This window comes from Neodiprion lecontei, chromosome 2 (assembly GCF_021901455.1).
Source record: "Neodiprion lecontei isolate iyNeoLeco1 chromosome 2, iyNeoLeco1.1, whole genome shotgun sequence".
Lineage (NCBI taxonomy): Eukaryota > Metazoa > Arthropoda > Insecta > Hymenoptera > Diprionidae > Neodiprion > Neodiprion lecontei.
The window spans coordinates 14,259,988-14,283,842 of NC_060261.1; the positions used below are offsets into that span (position 1 = coordinate 14,259,988).

Sequence of the window (23,855 nt, forward strand, 5' to 3'; positions counted from 1 at the left end):
CACGGTGGCGAATTCATCTCCTCCGAACGAGCGAAAGAAACAAAATTAAAGTGACCAAAACGGGACAAAGGACCCTTAAAGCGGGCGGTTCGAGAGGTTCGAACGCGGATGACTGTGCCCTGCATGATTAAATGCCACATTGCCAAGGAAACCACCGAGCCGACCTGCGCGAACCTGCGCCAACCTGCGCCAACCTGATTTCGCAGGCGCCTACCTGCACCCTGCGCCCTGAGACTGGCAGGGGGTCTCCCATTGGCTTGATCTATGACGGTACTAATAATTCTTCACAGCTGGGAGGAAAGGCATCGTTTTGCCGCGTCTGAAAGGTCGCATTCCAGATTGGTGTGTCGGCGATACAGCTCCTTGTATATATACATGTATACAAAGGAATCCTTAAAATATTTGCTCGCTGAGTGTACGACATGAACGATCATTCGGGGGTATTCAACTCGTGACAGCCTTCGAGGAACGTATAATAGACTCTCTTGGGTTTTATACTAATGTGTAATCCTCGGAGTATTCGAATTTACAAATTGTGAGGTGTTGTAAGCTTTTGTCCCCTCATCCATAGAACCTTAAATATGAGTCAGTACTATTCTGCAATTTTTATCAAATTTTGCAGACACGTAGTCGGAACTCTTCGAGGTGACGTTTTTATTTTTTCATACTACCGATACTCTATGGGAGATATTCTCGGTGTCAATCATCTATTTCGGCCTGACAACTTCTATTTTGGCAGAGAGTAGAATATCTCAAACTTGGATTGATTCCGTTCAAATTCAAGGTCACCGATGTCGTCTGCTGTCACCTATTCAACTCGCGTAGCAGACAGGTGGCAGCAGACGACACCGGGGACCTTGAATGCGAATGGAATCGATCCAAGGGTGAGTACTTGGATAAGAGTTAGGGATGAATCCGTCAAACCGTCTGAATCAAAAGTTGGAAAAAGAGGCAACACCTTTGACAAAAACTTCAGCAATGATATGTAGTGTCAATGATGGTGAACGTGAATGAAACAACATTCTTACTTCACAATAAGTACTAATAAATCTGAGGGAATTTGAATAACACGAGCTTAGATATTAACAATTTAGGAAACTTATTTATAACTATAACGTTCAAACCAGATTCCTACAAATTGTCTAAAAAACATTCTGAAAATGTTATTTAGTGGTACACTTATAATATGCTAATTTAATTTCCGAATAACATCTGTTGTATAACCGTACTTATACAAATCTACTTTTATCCACTCTTAAGATAATTATTTGTAAAAACCTTTTCTCAAATTGTTATCATCTTGGTTTGCGTTATTCAAATTTTCTCAGATACAATTCTGTCACATAGTAGCGACATTGGTTTGATTATATTCACTATCATTGCTGCAAATAACATTAGGTACCGAAGACTTTTGAAACGGATCACGACTCGTTTTCAAACTCCTCATTCAGACGTTCCCGGCCGATTCATCTTTAAATCTCAGGTTGTAGTAAAAACAGTAGTTCACTTGCAACCGTTGCCACAGCCGCGAAATGTGTGTAAAGTCATAAGTAATGACCTCTCTGTATATCTTTGCATCTAATGATCCTAGTTGCAAATATTTGCCGCATACTTGTATGTACGCACACCGGAGTCTGTAAAACGACGAGACGTCAATGACTGTAGGATAACGTTTCGCAACTCACCTGGAAAAAGATATCGCAATACACAGTTGCTTTGCGTGTCATAAACTAGACGCTGTTTAACTATAATATAAAATTTAGTCTCCCATCACTCGGCCTTTGAATTGAATCATTATTTCTTCTTCTTCACGATCCTGAAGATTTTTATACATCTGTATTGTTATACACATGGATGGGAATTGCGTGCTACAGTTTAGAATCAGTCAAATGTCATTGATTTTTGAAGTTCGATTCAGTGATCGGTTTATCTTGTCGGTATGTCCTTAAATATGTTGGATGAAAATCTTGTTTCTCTTCTTCTTAACGAGGGTTGGCTCATTGAAGTTGCAGTGGAGAGTAGCTTGCGGGTTGACTAACCTGGACATTGTTACAATATCTCACAATACAGTCTGATTATAGAGTTATCAAGCGGGTCAAAGTTTAACAACGCGCAGATAGAATCGTGAAGGTCTTTAGAGTTCCTTCGCACGTTTTGACCCGACTTGTACATAAATCTATTGAAGAAGCAGCAAGGAATTAGCAGCGTGTGTATATATGTACACAAAGATAAATATCTCGCGAAACACACATTCAAATGAGAATTCAAAAAAATATGCAAGCCGTGAATTTTCATTCTCGATTAAGTTAACATCTGATTAATAAGATGCAAAATAATCGTCATCGTGCCGGTCGGCAAACTATGAAATTATTTTGCACCATATTTTTGAGTCCGAAAAACTTTCTACGTTTTCTTCTTTTTTGAGGATTGATATTTTTCGAATTTGGTTGTTGCTGGCGGATTCGGTGCTGTCGAATTAGAAGAAGGTGGTGGTCGGAATTCGGGGCGTTGGGTGTATAATGTACAACACTGCGCAGCTCTACAGGGCACAACGAACCTGTTATTCCTGAACGCGAAGCCTGGGTGCGTGCATTTCGCCTGGTAGGGCAAGATCGGCAAAGGACCGGGCGTGAGTCAACCCGCAAAGGAAGACAGAGTCCCAATCGGCCTCGTTAATGCGAGAAAGACGAGATGCTGCACGCGACTCCGAACGTCTCTTGTTGCCATGTGACCCGCCTCATGCTCTTCGCTGCAGATTCAGTCGCGCTTTCTACGACAAAGAAACTATCCATCGTCCATAAATATTCAACATTTACACGAATAATGTAATTTCTGCCAAGCGGACTCTTAATGTCGAAACATTTCAAGAGCCTGGCCCCAATATAGTGTAAGTGATGTAATAATCTGCATCATATGTTCGTATAATACCAAATATGTTGGAACAAGATGCAAGTGATGTTCAAGTGGTACCTGAACACTTTTAGCCACTCTTAGATCGGCGAATTTAGCTTGTGATAACGCTGTGACAGATTGCCGTATGAAGACTTGAACACTTTGTTGTGACCTAGCAATGAACAGCTGTAACGTTCGCCATCCAACTTGTCGACATCGTTACGAATCACATCTTATATCACATTCACGACCGAACGAGTCCATGCTTAGTAGCACGTAGTGAAATGTTATAAATATCCACTTACCTCGCCACTTACATATGAGAAATGTATCCTGGGAACAAAGAGAGGATTACTGTGGCTTGACCAGTATATTTATAAACAATATTATCTTCGATTGCAAAATACGCTCGAGAGCAATTTGACCAATGTATACTTTCTATATGGTATTCGGGATGATTGTTGATGTTCGTCGATTAATTTGAGGGTCCAAAAACGCGCACCTACACTAAACTGGATTTTTTTTTGCTGGGCACGAGAGGCTTACCGCATTCGCTACTATTTGCTTTGGACGTGAACTGGGTGAATTCCAGACTCGAGACTGCTTCTGGAGTATAAAATATCCTAGGTCGATGAAATTGTCGTTCGGAGGCTGCAAGCGGCTCAGCAAAGCGGAGCTTGTGCGGAGTCGGACGACAGTCGAGAGGAAAGATAAATTTACATAATGGCTGAATAACGGGAATTTATGGAGGAGCTTTGCCCGAACTATGGGATATACCTCGGGCATAGCCAGGAGACGCGGTGGGTTACGGCACCACCTTGCCACGCAGGGGGTTGCGTGGAGTGAGTGACTCGTGGATGTGGATTCCGAAACGATAACATCGCCTTACGCGTGATACCGTGAAACGTGAAATTCACCTCTATGCATATTTTCTGATGCACGACTGCCCCGACAAACCCATTCTGATACCTCCTCCATGGGCTTATGGAGATGCTAACGATGCATAATTACTAACACACCTGTTAGATGCATAGGTTATATCTAGGGAAGATTTTCGTGTAATGTTTGGTTATAAAATAATATATTTTCATTACTTTTTATTTTAGTAAAAAGTCTCGAATAATTTCTTCTTTTTACATTGAATATTTTCCAAGGTACCCTTTCGCACGCCTTGAAATACCTCACGTTAAAACAGGAGGTACGACGGACTATTATTTGTTTATTCAGTGATTCGTTACGACGTCTGTCTATAACTTGTTTTAACGCGATATGATAATGGAAATAAATTTCCTTAGAATTACCATATGAATATTATATATATATATATACGTTCAGCAATCGGGGATTATATGGGAATTTCAAAGTTACCTTGAAAATACGAGAATTATACGGAAATTTCGCACAAAAACCAGGAATTCGCGCTGAAATTGCCGTTTATACATTCTCCCGCTGAAATCCGAATTTTTAAAAATAAACAGTCACAATGTCGAATTTTGAAGAACGTGAAAAGCGATTCCGTAGGATTTTTAAATACATAGAAATTCGAAACACAGAAAAGTCAAAACGTAGAAATGGTAGAGTATACAGAACTGTAATATAAAATTGTCACAACGAATAAGAATACAACAGCATTGTGACGGCTCTATATTCTTTCTGATTTTCTATACTTTACCCTTCGTTTTGACTTTTCTGTACTTCAGCTTTCTACATTTTGAAATGCTATGAAATACACTTTCGCGTTTTTGAAAATTCAATATTGTGACTCTTATATTTTCTAATTTTTCTACATTTTTGACTCCATCCGAATTCATCAGTTCTACACATCGTCGAATATGAAGGTGTTCAATGTCCATTATATCATGATAACGTACGAATATACGGGAGTTTTGAAAAAAATAACCGGGAATATACGGGAATTTTGAATTCTGATATCACTGGACACACTGTTAAAATTATTCATGAATATTTGGGTTAAATTATTTCTGGAATCTATGTACCGAGTTACTATCTACTGGATCAACAGCAGTTCTCTTTTTCCCGTCTTGCGTAATGATCTGTATAAAAAGTTGTTCATCTGGGTAATCTTGATCGGACAGTGAAAGAAATTCGTGCCCGGATACGTTTTCAGTTTATGAAGCAGTAGCAAGTAAAAACTTTTTTTTTAATTGTGTTATTGAAATAACTCATAAACTACTGGACCGATCAAATCCAAAATATAATCGGTTCTGAGGTAAGAAACGCCCCGTCAATTTAGACTGAAACCATCCAAATTCGTTCCTTCGTTCTTGAGATGTCGTTGAACACAAAATTAATCACACGCGCACCCAGAGAGATAAAATTTTCACTTCACGGGGAACTGTTAACTATTTTCTCAATAAAATTATATTCCTTTTATTTGCTCTAGGTACGCGCTGCATGCGATCGCACAAAACTGGTTGATTTCGTCCCGTCGAACACGACGACGATGGATCCCGTTGCATCTTACAAAGTACCTGCAGGACTCCGTCTGGGTAACTTTTTGGCCAGCGTAGGAAGATCCCGTAGCTTTTACGGTACCTTGGCCGACACCATCTGCGAGGATTATCCGGACAAACATTGCTGGAACGGAGACCGTGTCGGAGAGTAAGTTTCTCCAAACACTAACTGAACATTTTTTAATGTAGTGAAATACTCGACCTACCTGCATGTCAGCATTCATTTACAAGCATCGTGAAAATAGGTATATAACCTTTCGAGGAGACGAATGGCGCCATTCATTTGACACATATTTTCCAATATAAAACGAAATGTGTATTTACGATGTAACCACGCCAATTTTCACTGAAAATATATCTAACTGAAATACGTATAGTAATCGATGGAACTATACGTTGCTTTGAATCTCGGTACAGTGTATATTTTCATATCTCAAAATTATATGTTAGAAGAAAACTAGAACTTCCACCGTCGTATACGTATAAAGTATCATGTACAAAAACGCCATAATTGTTCCTCGACTCTGCACAATCCTTAGTCCTGCACCATTCGCAGTGTTCAGGTATACTCCCCGACTTTACAACACGTTGTAAGTGACTGCGGTTTGAAATTGACCCATCGTCAGTAGTTTGAAATCATTCAACCCGAACGTGGCCATGCTTGAGGTATCAAGGAGCGCGGGACAAAGAAAAGTGAAGCAAGTATACGGGCTCAAAAAATTGGTCATCTTTTTGCGAGATGAAGAATGGGAAAAATCCAGATTCAACATCTGTGGCTAGTCGAGAGTAAATATTTGATGTCTTATCGCTGCAACTTCGCGCCTGCATATCGGGTGTCATAACTCTGATCTATCTTGCCTCGCGATGTCACCGCGTTCCTTATTACAAACCCTTTTTCATATTATCTTATTTTCTCTTTCATACACACACCCATTTATACGCATGCCTTGTGCACTTGAGGTATGTTTGTACCCATGCACAGCGTCCCTTGCATGTATGTAAAGTACACCTATAATATGACGACATGAAGAAATCCGTAATCAGAGCTTTTATCTGAGAGATAACGATGCGTACTTATGCTGGGCTAACAATAAGAAACGTGGGCGTTGGCGTTATTAATACGCAACAATACCCGAGGCGTCGAGAGCGAGGGACAGATTGCGATACGAATAATGAAATAAAAATAATGCACACTCAATGACTGTAATCATTAAACCGTTAGCATGCGGAATACGCGACTTTCCATTGCAATCGCGTAGTGATGTCATCCCTTCGTTCGCGTTCAGAACAACGCTCTCCGGGTGACGCTAAAGGCACATATGTCACTTCTTGTGATAACCGATGAACCTGCAGAATTAGTTTTATATATTTTACCTATCGATCTTCCGATCACAAGAAGGATCTGTCGAAATAGTCTGATAAAACTGGGTCAAACCTGAGCCAAGATTTTTTAACATTTTCCTCGAAGTGTCAAGGTCTGCTTTGCTTTCGGGAAAGAGACCACTCACTTGGGCATGGAATGACGGATCTCATTTCAATCAACTCAATTTAGCAGCAATGATTTCCAGTGACTTCTACGGATTTCTACCTTATCATCTGATTGCCAATAATATCCAAGCCTTTTAGGCGTTTTACAGTAATTCCAATCATTGGAAATAAATGACAATATCTTCGTCAAGCGAAAGTGAACGAAAGCACATCACATGAGATAGAAATCAATGGAATCTTAACGTCTTATCGAAACATTGTTCGAGGTATTTGGATACATGCATCACGGTTTCTTCAACTCTATCGCGTGATTTCATTTGATCAAATGATTGGTAGTGATTTCCAAAGATATCAGCTATCTCGATTTATTCCTTGTTATTTCAAATAATACTCCAAACACTCAAGTCCGTTTGATATGCAATTTGACTTCTAGCTGTTAAATTTATGACTTCCTTGGGTGAATAGCCCCTCACTTTCGACTCTTCTACATTACGTATGCTACGATGGTAGCTGTCAGTTGGACAGAGACATGCAGACTCCCCGAATTACCGAGCGACACTCACAATCAGCAGTGAATTAAGTCGCGTCGACATCTACTTCGGCATTTAGCATCCAGAAACGTTGCCTTCGTCAGTGCAGGTAGATTAAGTCCAAAGTTCTCGGAATTTGTAGATCGATGCATTTATTCCAATGATGCAAGGTGCCGGGAAACACCACCAGACATACCCCGCTTTCGCAACTGAGGGTGACCTCGCCCCCGAGCACAGAGTATCGCGGAACCACTTTTCTTCTCACGTGCTAGCGAATCCTTTTGTATGAGTGTAGTTTATCGTCGGTGGTGCGGGCGGCGACGTCCCGGCGCCAGGCACCCCTGCATGACCAGACTTGGCGGCGCTTTGCTTCGCGTTACGTTGCATTGCGTCTTCATTTTCTCAACCACCCCCCGACTCGGTATCGACTTCGTTGCTCTGAGCCCTGCAACGAGAACGGGATTAAATGTTGACTTGAACAAAAACGAAGAAAAAATTTAGCAATTTTTTAATTATAGACCGAAATTTAAACTCTAGAAACTAGATTGTAAAAATTTTTTGGTTCCTTTTGATTCGGTCCGTTTAGTTCTGTTTTCTCGTGCGTATAGATTCAATTAAAAGCCGCCACATTACCCCAGTCTCACGAAGTAGGAACAATCGACATCACTATACGTTCCACACAAAAATACATTCAATCTGTTAAAATTTTCTTATATTTCGATACGAGTAGGGATGATTTTACATTGTTTTACAATCTTTGTCCCATTCCTAACGGTCTGCTAGAGAAATCATTTAAAAGAGTGACATTCGGGCAAACTTCTCATTCACCAAACATTGGAGTTGTCCAATCCCACCCGTGTCAGACATTGTCCCAATGCATTACCTGCTTGGAATAATAATATAACAAATAATCAATCCTCGGCACGCGACGCGACGCGACACGCAAACGGTACACCGATTATTCTGCAGTTTATGAGATTTCGGTGAGTTGAATGAGCACCAACTAGGTATTATATAATCTAAGCGTGCTTTTCCATTTTATCAAAAATTAATTTGAACCTTATCAGGCACGGTTGGCAGTACGCCAAGTATATCGAGATGTCTAATTAGATCGATTACAATCATAGCGATGAAAATCCTTATCGAACAATAAGCATCCGGCTGTTGCTTGGCGGATCCTGGGAAGTCATTAGCCTCGGCCAAGGAAGCCTTGAGACTTGTGCCTCGCGCAACTTGAGTCATGCAGCGGTCAACGTGTGAGCTCTGGAGTATATAATAGACGCAGGCAGACGGTGAATTGCTAATCAACGCTTCGTTTAAGGCTTCCTCCAAATTAAATAATCTCTCTCGCTCTGGGCAACCAGACCTGGAACCTCTGCTGGAGCCGCTGCGCTGTGGCGGTAAGGAGAGACGAGGCAAGGGAAAAAGCCGTGGGGCTCTGTGGTTATTAATCAACAACAATGGATTCCTTCTAAGCGCCCTGCAACGATTATATCCAACGCGCTTCGCGTGAAATTTTTACCAAATCATCTATAATGACCAACAAAGACCATCTGCGAGGGGTCCAGCTCCGATTTTGATCAAAGTTCGCAGGAATGTTTGGTGCAGGCCGGGAATATCCGATACGAATTTTTTCAAATCTACTCAATTTCCGTCTCAGGCGGTGAATCAACCTTTTAATGCCTCTTGCTGACACATATAATAGCGTTTTAACAACCGCTCAATCTATCTTTATGAAATTCACTCTTCCGAAATATGTGGTCGCCATTTTAATTTCCAACATAGTGGACGTCGACGCGTATCAAAAACCTGTAAATTCACTGTCAAAGTACCTACTGAAGCTTGCGCGGGAAGAGGCGAGAAAAATCGGGGTGTTTTATTTCAGCAAAATTGTTTACCCTCTCTGAATAATTCGAGAATCAAAGTAAGCGCCAAACTCTGAAACCTCAAGTTTTGAAACGGCGGATAGCAGGTAAAACCCTTTGCTTAATTTATTACCGTCGGAGCCCAGACAGCGGCCGTGGGCGGCTGGCGTCCAATCTCCTCCCACCCAAGTGTCTCATCGCGGGTACCTTTGTCTACGAAATTGAACCTCCTTTTTCGATTCGAATCCTTTCGCCCCGCAAAGCGCCACCCTACACCCCGCACGACAGCCGAGGCAATAAAGGAATCTTGAATTATTCGAACGCGACGTCTTCACCAATACGCTTAGGTCCTCCCGGCGTTCGAGACTTTCCTGACGAAAATTACCGATAACCGAGAGGAAACGGTGAAACTTGACAGGCTTAGTCACCGACTGCGCATGCGCAAAATAATTGCGCTCTATTGGTCGGCGAGATCGTGCCACTGCAATGTTTTAGTCTGTAAGGTCAGCAAATTGTGAAGCAGGAGTGCCAACTTGCTCGAAACGAACTATGAGATGTCGGATGCTCCCGTGTTGAATCACGAACTGAAATTTTGGTTCTATAGTAACTCGTAGCGGTAATCGGTCAGTCAGCTCTAAAATTTTGCCAGTCCTTCCCAAATTGCTACATCCATTATTTGGGATCTGCTTAATCTAAAAAAAATTCGCCTCACGTACCTAACCTGCGTCAGCCGCGTTTCACAGCTGGAACTTGAAGTGGTCAACCTGCAAGAAAATCCAACAAATTTCACGCGTGCGCACTCGATTTAACAGGTTTCACCTCGTAATCTCGATAGGTTTTCATCCACTGGGATTCTGAGTAAGAGCTATATAAAACGAGATAACCAACCGAAGATTTATCAATATTCCATTCTAGTTCTATTGGTATTACAATGTGTAAGATTGAATTGGCGAAAAAATTCGTCTTATCGTCTTCGAATGGCCTAGTTTAATTATTTGATATTTGCAAGGTGGCTCGATGCTGTCGAAATCTCAACCGTTATCAATTCTGATAAAAACTCGACTACGGATAACGAAACACCAAAACAACGCAATATTTTGGAGTGAAAGAAGAGAATTCAACGAAACTTTGTGAATTGCGATCTTACATCGTCTGCATTGAATAAATTACGTTATAGTGCTGTGTTTCTGGTGCTGTTCTTTGATTTTTTTGTTTTCACGGCTAGCGAAGAACACTTGAAGTTAATGCATATCTCTCGATTTCTGTTCCAGCTATATGAAGACGATTGTCGACTCCAGTTTGACGGCGCAGAAATACAATCCTGAACTTCCTCTATTGGCAGGAAGTTCGCCGCAATCTCTCTACGACAATGCGAATACGAGTGAGCTAATCGATCAGTTGCGACATGTTAATCAGGTGCGTAAAATTACGTCTTCTGTTTTATACACGCGAAGCCATTTCACCAAACTAATTTGAACTGCCCTGATCCAAGGGACTTTATCGCATTAGAAATGAACTTGATACTAGAATTATATCTCCAGTTCAAAAATCTCTGCGCGTTTAAGTTCCAGTAGAATTATCAGCATCTATTTGGTGTAATTGCACCCATTACGAGAGTTCTTAGGTAATTTGAAATTCTCCATACCATGCTAAAAACATTGGGTTCAACTCTCGATACGTTCTGTAAATAAATAATAGCAGATTCAATGTTCTCAAATCGGAATTTATTTTCGATATGACATCAATTTCAGTAATGTATAAGGGTGAGATTATACTCGCTGTATAGACAAGCTGTTGAATGGACATGATACAATTAACCTGTATCGGCGCTATCATAATTGCTTATAATTAATCAGTAAGTGGCGGTAGAATGTTTGAAAAATTTCAAGCCAGGTATCGTAGACATTTTTCTTTCGAGGTTTCCTTTCCACCGTATGCTCGTATAACCTGGTGGTTATTTCAAAATTCCAGATAGTTCAATCGCAATTGGCGTCGACACCGGATACCGGTGCGCTTCTCAGTGACGGAACCTTCGATGGATCTGGAAGTGGAGCTGGACCGGATAGCGATGCCGAGAGCGACGGGTACGAAGCTTCCGGATCGGGTGAGGGATCCAACACGAACTGTAAGTCTTTTTCTTGCTTTGTCGAGACGCGTTATTATTATCATTTCAACAACTAGATGCGACAAACTGCAGTATGACGATAAGTTACCATCAGAAATAGTACCTAGTAACCACCTTCTGCGTCAGTGATCGTAAGAATCACACTAAACTTGATATCGGGCACCTGCTTGGCTTTGAGTTTTGCATCGTATTGTGTTACTTTGAATGCCAAATCACTGTGCTAAATGAATTTGTTCCAAGTTGGATTTTATTTTAAGGATGAATGAAACCTCAAGCCTGTATAAAAAATTGGGAAAGGAGAAAAAACTCTTTAACAAAACAACGGCAATGCGATTTGGGTTGATAATTATGAACACGAGTAAAACAACATTCCTATACGTTAGGATCGGATAAAAAATACCAATGTTTAATCATTTTGAAATTTTTAATTGTAAAGCGTTTGTTTTACATAGTAGTGAAGTTGTTCCATTCGTTTTCAGAATAACTGACGCAAATGACTTTTTCAACGATTCGTCTACTCTTTTCCCAGCTTTTGATTCAGAACGTCGGTTCTCTGGATTTTATATTTAACAAAAAAGCAAGAAACGTTTAAAAGAAATCGAATGAGGTCGAACTAAGCCGAGGAACATTCACACCTGCTGCTAATCCATTCGATTGAGCTAGAGGGAAAATAAGATAAAGCTTTGTATACAACTGTGTAGGTGAAAAGCTGAAAAACAAATCCTGCAGAAGGGTGACCTGTATTGAAAAGTTGGAGCAAAATTCACCACAGATATACCGGCATGGACACTAGTTTTTCTTTGTTTTCGATTCCTTAATTATTGAGACACTTTATTACCGACTTAGTCTTATCATTTCCTTTTGCAACCACGGGCTTAGATACGTATTCTCCTCTAGCGGAACACGGAAGGAACCATCCAGCAAAGTCGATTGATCAAGCCACGAGCTATAATAACTCTATACTTACGAATTACCGCTCTATGAATTTTAATCCGTTGAACCGTCCACCTCCCAGGCATTGATCAATGCATTCGACTCTTCTTGTTTCAGACTCATCGAGCGACAACGGAGATGTAAGAACTGCGATGGATGATGGCTTAGATAGAGCCGCAGCGGTCGCTCATAATATGTCGCCAGCCTTCCTTCTTTGTTCTGTTATTCTCGTTATGCGTTTTTCAATCTTTGCTTAAAATGCACCATCCTCGTCGGATCACTCGACGAATGTTGATAAATGTGATAAAAATGTTCGGGTGAAGGAAGAGGTAGAAAGAGAAAAAACGGCAGAGCAAGGGGAAATAAAGCATCGGAAACGGGTCAAATTTTGACTACCTCTCTTTGGCGGATTCTGAGAAAAAAGGCCTGTGGAAAAGTTTTATCCTTCCGGCTTGGAAATAGTTAAATGTTTCCTTTCTTTTTAGTTTTCCAATGATGTTTTTTCCTTTAATTCTTGAGTTTCTACTCAGATTGGAACTGAACGTAAGACTGCCTTCGATAACCGTAATTTATTTGTAGAAACTCATTTGTACCATTATATTTCCTCGAGCTGACCAAACTGGTAAATCAGTATCTCAATTACAGTAATAACGATTGCCATATCTTGGAGAAAAAAGTTATGGCTATGTTTGAGTCTAGGTGCATATTACCTATGTCATACTGCCAAAACGCATTTCAACTTGTCAATTAGTTTAGAGCCAAGGCACACTTTGCGGCATTTACTATCTTCAAGCTGGGTTGGTGCAAACCAATTATAGAGTATGCCTACCTACATCATTATCTGTATGCATTCATACATATTAACAATTGTGCGTAAGTCAATGAAGTATATACCTGCACGGTATAAGTATAATTGCTTGAAAAATGGAAAATTGGTATCATTCTCAAATGATTTTGGAAGAACGAGCAACGTTTTAACACCAGCACTTACAGTGGCAGATTAAGTCATGTCTCATAGGCATATTCAACGTTTCGGGGAAAATTGCCGGAATAGCGCCACTATCATATTTTACGATCAATCACCACATACAACTGATATCTGCCGGCTGTTTTGTGGAACAGACGAAGCTTCTGCTATGTATTATTATTCATTTCGCGAGTGTCCGGCGTATCGTTTTACGCATATAAATTGACATTCTGCATTGACGTAAATTTCGGCGAGGCATTCATTCCCCGCTGAGCTTTATCAGCCAATTAACTGTAACGCAATTTAAATAGATGTATTTTTATAACGAAAGTGTGCAATGTGCTTTCCCCCATACTTGCGTATAGATATTAATTTGATTTGAGCAATGTGTATTAATTTATTCTATGCGTTCGAGTTGAAAAAATTGTTCGGATATATGTAGGAAGAATGTTACAAACAAGAATGTAGATACCAGCTAAGAACCTACCGGAAGATGAAAATCGCGTGGTTAAATTTTCAATATTTCGAAATAAGTATAAAAGCAAAACGTATTTGATCCATGCTTGGACATAGGGTAAAATAGTGCTGGAAAAATATAGCGAGTGCTGGCAAAGAAGCGATTGTAACGCGCCTACTGATCAATATACCTACATATTCTTCTACAATATACCTATAATGTCAGTGAATTTGACAGTCGCTGATAGGCTTGAAATTTAGTCTCGGTACCATATTCGAAATGTTATTCCAGCCTCCTTGTCGCAAATTCGTACGAGATTGTTAGTCGATAGTGTTATCCGAGATGATATCGAAGTAGGCAAACCGATAAAATGATTGCTGCGCACGTCGCAGGTGTTTCACCTAGCCTACAATTATCTGCTACCTAAGGAATCGCGAAACGGATAGATTTACGAAATTCACTGTCTAGATAGAAAAGTAGAATGAAAACGGATATAATTTTCTGAAAATTACAAGCATTACATGTCGATCATTGAATAATCTGCTAACGAGTCGAATATTATTGAATTGAATCATCAATCTGATAAAATAATATACTCCGAATCGTGAGCATCGCTTGCTTGATGTATACTTGGTTGTTTTTTTTTTTTTTTCCTGTCATCTGTAAATTTTCTGATTGTGCCCGGGAATTTTTTACCAATTATTGTTATTTTGTAAGATTTAACTTGAGTTTATGTGAGGGTTAGTGCCTTTTTGAATACCTATTGCCAATACGATATTATGCTGACACGACATACCTATTAATATGACTTTGTATAGAGCAATGAATTGTTGCTAAATACGTGTGCGTGTGATTTTCTACACATGTATTTGCTTTTCTTGTTCACCTGCCAGTTGCACTTATCGCGTCATTTTTTAATCTTATTTCTTTTCATTTGCCAGATGCTACTAACTCTTGTAGTAACATGGGCATGTCGAAGTTTGCATCCTTTGAACATTCCTGACAATGAAATATTGAAGATTAAAGAAACAAAAAAAACTAGTAATAATAATTCAAGTGCCAAACGAACAATTGTGTAGTTAGTGATTGCCATTGGTGAAATTTACGTCCAATTAAGAGCGTGAATAGCGTTGTAAAGCCAATATGAATGCGTTATAGACTCTTATAGAATCCGAAAACGTTGCGATGTGAATGTAAAGGTTACGCAAAAGTAAAATTGCCAAACCAGCACAAAAAGAGCGTTCAAAAAATTTCTGTTAGACGCGTTGCAGTGTTACATGGGCAGCGTTTTATTATGAATTATTTCTTTTCTTATCCAAAACGGTATTTGCAACAATCGAGAAGGTCTTCAATTGGATATGATAAACCAATAGGAATGCGTGGGGTTATGAATCTCTTTGCTTCGGCGCAAGCTGAATTATCCCGGCTTTATGTTAGTTAAAGACGTGCTTGTTTTAGTTAAATTTCATTAAAGGCGATTAAGCATACGTTGAGCACTCTTCAGAAACGTCTCAGCGCCGCCTGGTTTGGAACTACGATTATCGACATCGGCTCGCGGAAACCTAATTCTTCTCCAACTCATTCATTCATCCGTAATATAATTACTAGCGTAGTAACACGTTAAAAATACTTTGATTATGATCGGAATTACGAATAATCTTTCGGAATGCCATGGAACTACAATAAAATCTGATAGTCATTTCATTTGTTCTGTCGGAATATTTAAACACCAGAGCGTCATCTTGAAATTGCATATGAAAGGTAGAGGTAATGAGGACTATCTCTGTGTACAGAAAGTGTCCATAAAATAAAGTACAATTAAGATGGCGTGGCTGAAGCTAAAGTTCCGCAATTTAAAAGAAAGCGGCAATCAGATTGAACTCTGATTGCTTATTAGCGCCATTCTGATGACTTGTTGAACCACTATTTGTCACTTTTTGGTGGACACTTTTTCAATTGAAAACCCATTTGAGATACTTTTCCTTACCTCCACCATCCATAGGGTTTTGTTACCGATGTGTGACAATGATGAGCATTATTATGGGCACGTGGTCAGCTTTCCAAATTTAAGTCGTCACGTTTCCCAAATATGAAGCATAGTTAGTAAAACAGACCGCACGCCGAAAATCCATTACGTGGAAGTTGAGATTAGTTGATGAAATTTATAACGAAACTCATTATTAGATTAAGAAAGAAATCGTATAATTAAATGCGTTGTAATTAATTGCAATTCACACAATCGCTCAGATTGAGCTTGCATTATATTATATACTTATTATGTAAATGAAACTTTTTCTCTATATTATTTCTACAAGAATTAGTGTTTAGTATATTATGATGACTGTTATTTAATAACACGATTGGAATGATTTTCACTTTGCCGGTAAAACAATGATTCTTCGTCAGGTCAAGAAAAAATATGAATAATTATAGTGCTTAGTGAGTTGATATAAATTTTACAAAGGTTATTTGTTATGTATAATGTGATTCTTTTCTTAAAATTGTTAATACTAAAATTATTGATGTGCAGCCGCATGAGCTCCATCGTGGGTGATGAAATTCTTCACCATATGTTGACGACTTTTATAGTAACATAATATAATACTTATCTTTTAAATATCATATTTATTGAAATGGTTAACCGAATATGTAATTAAATCGTTACATTTCGTATTTCTAACTGCACTCACGTCATTGCATCTTTCGTTTAATGTTAATTTTTTTTATTTTGTTTCGTTACTAGTTTCCTTCGTGTTCATACGGTTTTACATCCAATGTGAATCAAACGAGAAAGGAAGTTGGAGTGTTTAAATTGAACGTTGCAATAATAAATCTTACTTTAAACGATGCAAAATTCGCATAAATGTATGCAGGGCATAAAACAAGTTTCACTAACACCTTTTGTGAGTGAAATGGAAAAAGTTCGTAAAATCTTGTACATAGAAAATGTGTTATATTTATGACATGTATACATACGATATATAATATGTATCGACCCAATTTGAACGAAGTAATTGTCATAAATAATGATTTACTTATAGTTACGACCTATAATGACATTACTTGAATGTATTAGGGCTATCGCTGACAGTAATGACGAGAGAACGAGGCGGCAAAATTGTATCAAAGGAAACGTTAATCGTGCAGAGGATATCAGGACGACTGGCTACGCTGTCATGGTTAAAAGTTGTAATGGTATACAAAAGCTGCAAAGCGCGAGACGCAAAATACGTGTTACCGTCTCAGATAGAACATTTTATTGGACTGCAGCTGAGTATCAGGCCGCCGAATTGGCGAATGACATGCTCATCGAAGTGTCTTTGAGGATTTATAGGACCTATAGATAGCTCAAACATATGTCGAAACAAAATCATGACTAATAAAAGGTTTAAACGGTGTAGTTAAACCTCATCAAGTTAAATATAATTTGAAAACTCTGTGATTCGGAAGAAAAATTTTAAACACCTAATCTCAATTCTAAAAACTCTTGTATTATCGACCTCAGAGTATATACAATTTTTTCACCAAAAATCCACGTAATCGCTCTGATTTTGATGAATAATAAGCGTATGTTTACCACAAATGAAAGCATTACAAGTCGCTTGAGATAAATTTTTTCCTGAGCTTGTCGATTGGTAGAATAAGATCTATCGTTAAGTACATCATTTTTGCAAAAAAACTGACTGAAACCATTTACGAAGAATTTATTTACGAAGAAAATGAGCTATTGTTTATCAAAATCGGACATGGAATGTAGTTTTTTCGGTAAAAAAAATGATAGACCAATTTTGTCTGAATTTGTGAACGTAATGAGGTGTTTACGTTTAATATTCAGCGTTTTAGAATTTTCTCCTGTGTCACAGGGACTTTTTTTTATATGCCTATTTAACTATTAAGATTGTTTCGAGTGAACTTTCTTAATTATTGTTTTATCACGATTTTGTTTCAACCGCTGGTTCGACCTGATCGTAAATCCCGTAGTACGTTGAATCGCCCAACTCTTTGTGTCTGATGCCATTGTTTCTTTTTTACACCTCCGTAACAGAGAAAATGACGAAAGATGCCCGAACGCACCCGCGTCGATGCTATATTGACCCGGGATGTGCCATGATTCCCGGAAGAATTAGATATAAACGTTGTACTATATAAATATATGACGCAGCATTGAATATTGCTAACTAACCATCCGTAGGCACCATCAGAACATGCTAGACATGAATGTTTCGGAAGATGTCGAGTATCCATGCGAACTAGGAGTCCTCAATCTTACGAGGTTGAAGATAGTAACGTCATCGTAACGAAATCGTAACGAAACATTGGGGGAAAAATCACTACTTTCTAAATTTTACAATGATTTTGAAGGAACTAGGATCTCAAAATATGAGTGTGTTTTGTTTTGTAACGGTTTACTGAATTTCAAATAATTCCAAAATCGCGAAATAACGGTTTTTCCTCGCCATGAATCGTTACGTAAACGTTACTAACTTCAATATAGTTTAACCTTTGTGTCCACGAAGCCAGTTGCGAACATACACATGTTAGGCTGTATAAATAACTATCACATGCATTGATACTAATCACACAACATTTCAAATTTAGTGTATATAAGGTAATAACGGATTACAGAGAATAAATAGATGGTCATTGCCTTTCAGTTTGAAAGTGGTTGTGCATTTTTTGAGCAATGAAAATATCACGTTGTAACGTCCGAAGAGATGCGAAGATTAAGCCGCTGAAGCCCGAGCTTCGGTTCGTTATTCAGCGAAAATACTTTCTTGCGTCTTCGCATCTGTTTGGCATGCACATATATATGTATATATATATATATATATGTATATATATATGGCGATTATGGATTACACGCACGTTACAGAAATATATTTCAATATTTCCATTGTGCACGAATACATTTGGCAGGTGGCAGAAAATGTACAACACATTTTCGTTTTAGAGAGTAGCGTTGTTTAGTTCTAGGTATATACTCGTAGACTTAAACGAATCTGTTGTTCGTAAGGCTAGTTTAAAAGAAGAGCCTACTACATTTGGCAGACGTCTGTGATTATTTACAAAAATGTTGATTTAAAATTCTCTCCGAATAACGAAGGGAGATTCTCAAGTTCACTCCATTGAATTCGGAATTATTCATGCCATTATGTACTAATCTGACTCCCTCGTTGAGAAATAAATGTGAGGAATCATAAATGTAATAAGTGCCGTAAAATTGCAAAATACGATGCTAGAACTAAAAAAAAAATTGTACAGGATGAAGTAATAAGGTCGAAATATTGAGAAAGCAAATGGATAGCATATGAGATAGCAACCAAAATTTAAAAAAAAAATGAATATATTGCTATTAACGTTACAAGAAAATGAGTACGTTATGTAACGTATCAATCAGGATGATACGACAAATATGTATGTATATTATATTCACCTAAAAATGTATAAACTGTTTATGAGTCAATGGCGAATAAAATATAAAGCATGAACGTTCGAAGATAATTTCTTTTTCTTGAGTACTGTAGTCTCCCGGGCAGATGTTGATTACCTAAAGACTGCGAAGAACAATGACAAGCAGTTTAGCCAAAAGACTGCTTTTTTCACAGTACCTATAGCGCCGCTGGCTTGCATATTTTATTTTCCATCCTCATTTTAGCAAAATCTTCACAGAGCTGATCATTTGGAATCCTGCCTATAAAACACTCATACACCGATCGATTAGGTTGGAAATCATAGAAAATTTTTTGAAGACGTATTTCAACTGTAACACGCCATAAAAGTATTATTTTACGGCGGTATTACCTTTCCAAAGTGTAAAACCAATGCAACTATCGAAATAGAACTGATAATTGCAGCGCTAAATGTTGTTTCATGTACATGTTTTTATAAAAGGTCAAGAAATCCATATGGACGTTGTGAACAATGTGGGCAACGTTAGAGACATCATTCAAGTGTTACAGACTGTGTCAAAATTTATTCTATGCGGTGCATGTGAAACAGAGAGGTAATCATATGCATTATTTCATTAAAGTTTTACCTGATCAAGATCATATATCGAAAATAAACTCCTAAATAATAATCGAAAAGAAATCAAACTCTTCATGTAAAGCACTCCATAGTTGATTAATGAGCTTAAAATTTACCTCATATTGTAAATTCAGTATTGTCATCTGTACAATTTCAGAGAAAAGGATTTCAAGGGCTACGTAATCGAACAAAACGAAAGTAAAACGGATCGACAAGGAAAAAATTGCTCTCAGTGTGCAAAATTTATTTATACCATCAAACGAAAGCATTGGAGATCAGGATTAGAAAATGAAGTTACAAAAAAAAACTGAAAGAAAATGTTCGCCGACGGTGTAAAACTGTCAATTGTCGAAATCAGAGGCTTCATTCGCAGGTACGAGTCTATCATATTATATAAAGTACCCCGAAACCTTATTGGTCTTACATTTGCTTATACTTATTCCAGATGCTTAGGACCAAGATTGAAGCAATGATATTAAACTGTGCAAAAGACAAGCAAGAGGCAGTACTCAAAGCAATTTCAAGATTGTCTGATGCAGAGCAATCAACTGTTGAAGCATGGTTATCGGCAGTGAATTACAAAAGCAACAACGATCGACAGTATAAAACACAATGGATTTACGAGTGTTTGCTCTTACGAATGAAAAGTAAGAAAGCCTACATTCATGTCAGGAGGCATAAAGCACTCGCTCTAGTGGTTAAAGGCACGTATGGCTTTCAGTGCAACATCCTCGAAGCTTTGAAGACAACGACTTCGAACATGTCACCTCAAGATATACGTTGTATGTGACTTTCAATTGAAGAAAAATTCACAAATTATATAGTTATTATATGATAACTCACTTTCAGGCACAAGAGGAGATCACGCATTGGTGCTATTCAAAGGAAAATGGGTACAAACATCAGAGTGCTTTTTGAGTAAGGGCGAAGCTATTGGAACAATCGTGCACAAAATCATAATAGAATGTGTCATACTACCAGAAAAAGCTGGCTTACGCATCAATGCAATTACAACAGACGGAGCAAGCAGGAATCGATCGATGTGGAACACATTTGGGGTAACGGACAAAAATGTTGCCATCGATGATATTGTAGACTATACACACCGACACTGGTTTTTCTCTGACTTTCCGTATTTAATCGAATGCATCAGAAATTTCTTCACATATCAGCAAAAGTACAACCAAGCTTGGGTAAGAAGACATAAAATAGACCTATACTTGAATCTTGCACTTTCATATTTGTACAGATTTCATATGCGTTTTCTTCCTTTTCAAATACCAGATAGACTTGTATCCCTAAAGCTTAGAAGCCCAACATTCAGAATCATACAACTTTGAACAAATTTGCTATTATTATTGTCATTCTTATAGTTATTGTTATTGTTATTATTATTATTATTATTATTATTTCTATCTTTATTATTATTATTCCGTTACTATCAGTACTGCATTATTACCGAATCCGTTTGGTTCCAATCAAATGTTACAGTTCTTCGGCATCGTGGATGTTTTGCAACTTTTTAAAAATAGCTACAAAGATTTGAAAGATTATGAAGGCAACATTAGATTCTGTTAAGAAATGAAGGCTATCATCCATGCAATAAATATTCAAACATCGATATGTGATTGGTACCTGGAAATCTAGCTTGGCAGGTATAAAGTATAATTTTGTAACCAAAATAATATTCAAATGCAATTGTCACGTAACCAGAAGTACAAATTTTGGCAACTCTTCAATCTGTTGACATAACTTTGGGTAAAAACGTTATGTATTATCTAGATTATGTAAACCTTCAGCTGTTGTACAGCTCTCTCATGATACAGATCATATCACTGTATCGAATAAAGTAAATTGTATCATTGTGTTAATAATCATCATCTATCGTTAATTATCATCCAGCTTCGTTCACTGCACTTCCTTATCGCTGTTTTGCGGATCCTACATTGATGATCTACAATCTCTACCTATCTCTCTGAACAAAAGCTATTTATGAAATCTGAATTTTCGTTGTTGAAGAATGAGATTTTGAGTATCTCATGACTGCACGCCTAAATCAACCTAATCTGGAGGTACATTTCCACTATAATATCTCAGTATTTTATACGTAAGTAATTTTCCAAGAAGTTGGTTTGTTTTTACAGCTTCTGTTTGGAATGATGCGGGAGTGCTGTGGATCAAATGACCATGTTGATTTCAGACTCCTTGTCGAAATGAACCTGTTGGTATCTATGTACTCTGTCATCGAACCACCTGAAGGTTGTGATATATGTAGTGCGGAAGTGTTCAATATTCTGTTAAGCATTAAAGATATGGATTATGTTGCAGAACAGAAAGAGTAACCGGATACGTAAATAAGTGCAATCCTTGATTCTGGATGTAGATCTAATATTTTTGCTGATGCTGCATTATTCATCCAATAATCAATTTGTAGATCGATTTCAAACTACTACTTTCACCAAATATGTACAATTTACAATTACATTTTGCTCGTATGAAAAATTACAAATTATACAAATAATCATACAAACTTTATTAACGAATTCGTAACATTTTTTTAGGAATCATTGGATACTCTCCGACATCAAGCAATTTGTCCAGACTTCAGGAGATCCACAAATTCCTGGGTATTAGTAATTGTCATATACTTTGAAAATACCATGAGTTCACCAATCAAAATTTTAAACAATCATGTCAATAAGTACAGTTACTCTCTTGCTGATAGTAGCATAATTTTCTATCCTCTGAAGAGTACAAAATGTGTTTGTACCTTTTGTAAAACACTATCTATCACATGGCAACTCAACGGAATCTAATTTATTTTGTCAATATCGAAAATGAAACTCGTTTTCGAAACTTGCCATTAGTGAATTGGGCAAAGCTACTAGTAAAAATAATTTATATGTGCTAAACCACATGGTCGGTTCGAGAATTTATCTGCGAAAGTGCAACAAGTGATTCTGCTTTGGCGTCCAGAGCAAAGGATGCTAGAATTCCTTGCAGTTGGGATAAAGCTTTCTAAGAGATGCTTAATATCAGCCCAAAAAATCCGGTTATTCAATTCAATTGTCTGATCGCCAACTGAGCAGGCTGCTAGATCAGCATGCTAGTTGCCAAGGATGTCAATATGGGAGGGCATCTAAACTAGGATTCATTGGCCTCCATGGTTGTAAAGATCAAATAATTGCTATTTTATTGAGAACAGGATAGGATTGACTTTGATTTTAGTCAAAGGCTGAGCCAAGGCAGTGAGAACACTCAGTCAATCTGAGAGGATTAGGCTCTTGAAAACAGCTCATAGTCGTAGCGAAATCTAAAGCTTTGGAAATGCCAAGCGTCTCTGCGGAGAAGATGGAAGAGTTATCACTAAGTCTAAGGACGACAGGCTCTTCAGCGTTTGGAGTGTGTAAAATTGTGGAAGTCAAATTCGCAAAAGTTTCTCCTCGGTCGTTTGGGATCGGTACGACCCCAAAAACTAATCTATTTCTTATGGGACGTAAAATAAGTGAGGATGAAGGGTTAACCTCGAGGAAGGGAAAGGGTCACACTTGATGGTCTTACCTATAGAGGTGTTGACGTTCACCGTAGGAAAGATAGCCGGATACTCTAAATTAAAGCAACAGAAAGTCATGAACGTCCGAATCCAAGATGCAGTTTCGTTTGAAAAATGCTATGAGAGTCATTCAGTAAAGACCCTAGAGAACAGAACACCTATCAGTGGTGCCGGATGGCTGTCGCACAAAGCTCCTAGAGTAATTTTGAAATCCTGCTAGATTGTCCTAAACCACAAAAAATTACTGCCTAAAATTTTTATAATTTTATACAATTGGTATGTAGAAATAAAATCCACTTATCAACAAAAGCTGCCCTTATATGTGAAATCCTCTACCTACCTTACCGATAGAACCTCATACCGCTCCTCACGCGGTCGGCCTTTCGCTCACCACTTGTCACACAGAAAAATAGCAAATAAAGGCAGTATAGACTAAAAAATCGGTGAGTGAATCGTAAATCGACAATTCCTCAATTCTTCCTGAAAAAACTCCCAGACATTTTTTTCCCCGGGAAATTCCAATTCCTCCTAAATTCTTCACAAT

General features: G+C 38.2%; 1 protein-coding gene and 1 long non-coding RNA gene across 2 annotated transcripts in view; both read left to right on the forward strand.

Annotated features, from left to right (window-relative positions):
* Positions 1-19,228, forward strand: part of LOC107224190 (division abnormally delayed protein) — a 66,611-nt gene extending 47,383 nt beyond the window's left edge. Inside the window, exons 5-8 of the mRNA XM_015664192.2 lie at positions 5,297-5,514; positions 10,521-10,665; positions 11,221-11,374; positions 12,425-19,228. Of these exons, the coding sequence (XP_015519678.1) occupies positions 5,297-5,514; positions 10,521-10,665; positions 11,221-11,374; positions 12,425-12,564 (657 nt within the window). The 3' untranslated portion in view covers positions 12,565-19,228. The remainder of the gene's footprint in view (positions 1-5,296; positions 5,515-10,520; positions 10,666-11,220; positions 11,375-12,424) is intronic.
* Positions 19,229-19,890: 662 nt separating this feature from the next.
* LOC124293144 lies at positions 19,891-23,589 on the forward strand. Its single transcript, XR_006903077.1, has 6 exons — positions 19,891-20,131; positions 20,204-20,540; positions 20,608-20,951; positions 21,250-21,830; positions 21,903-22,224; positions 22,320-23,589. It is a non-coding gene; the product is annotated as an uncharacterized LOC124293144 (long non-coding RNA).
* The last annotated feature ends 266 nt before the right edge of the window (positions 23,590-23,855 follow it).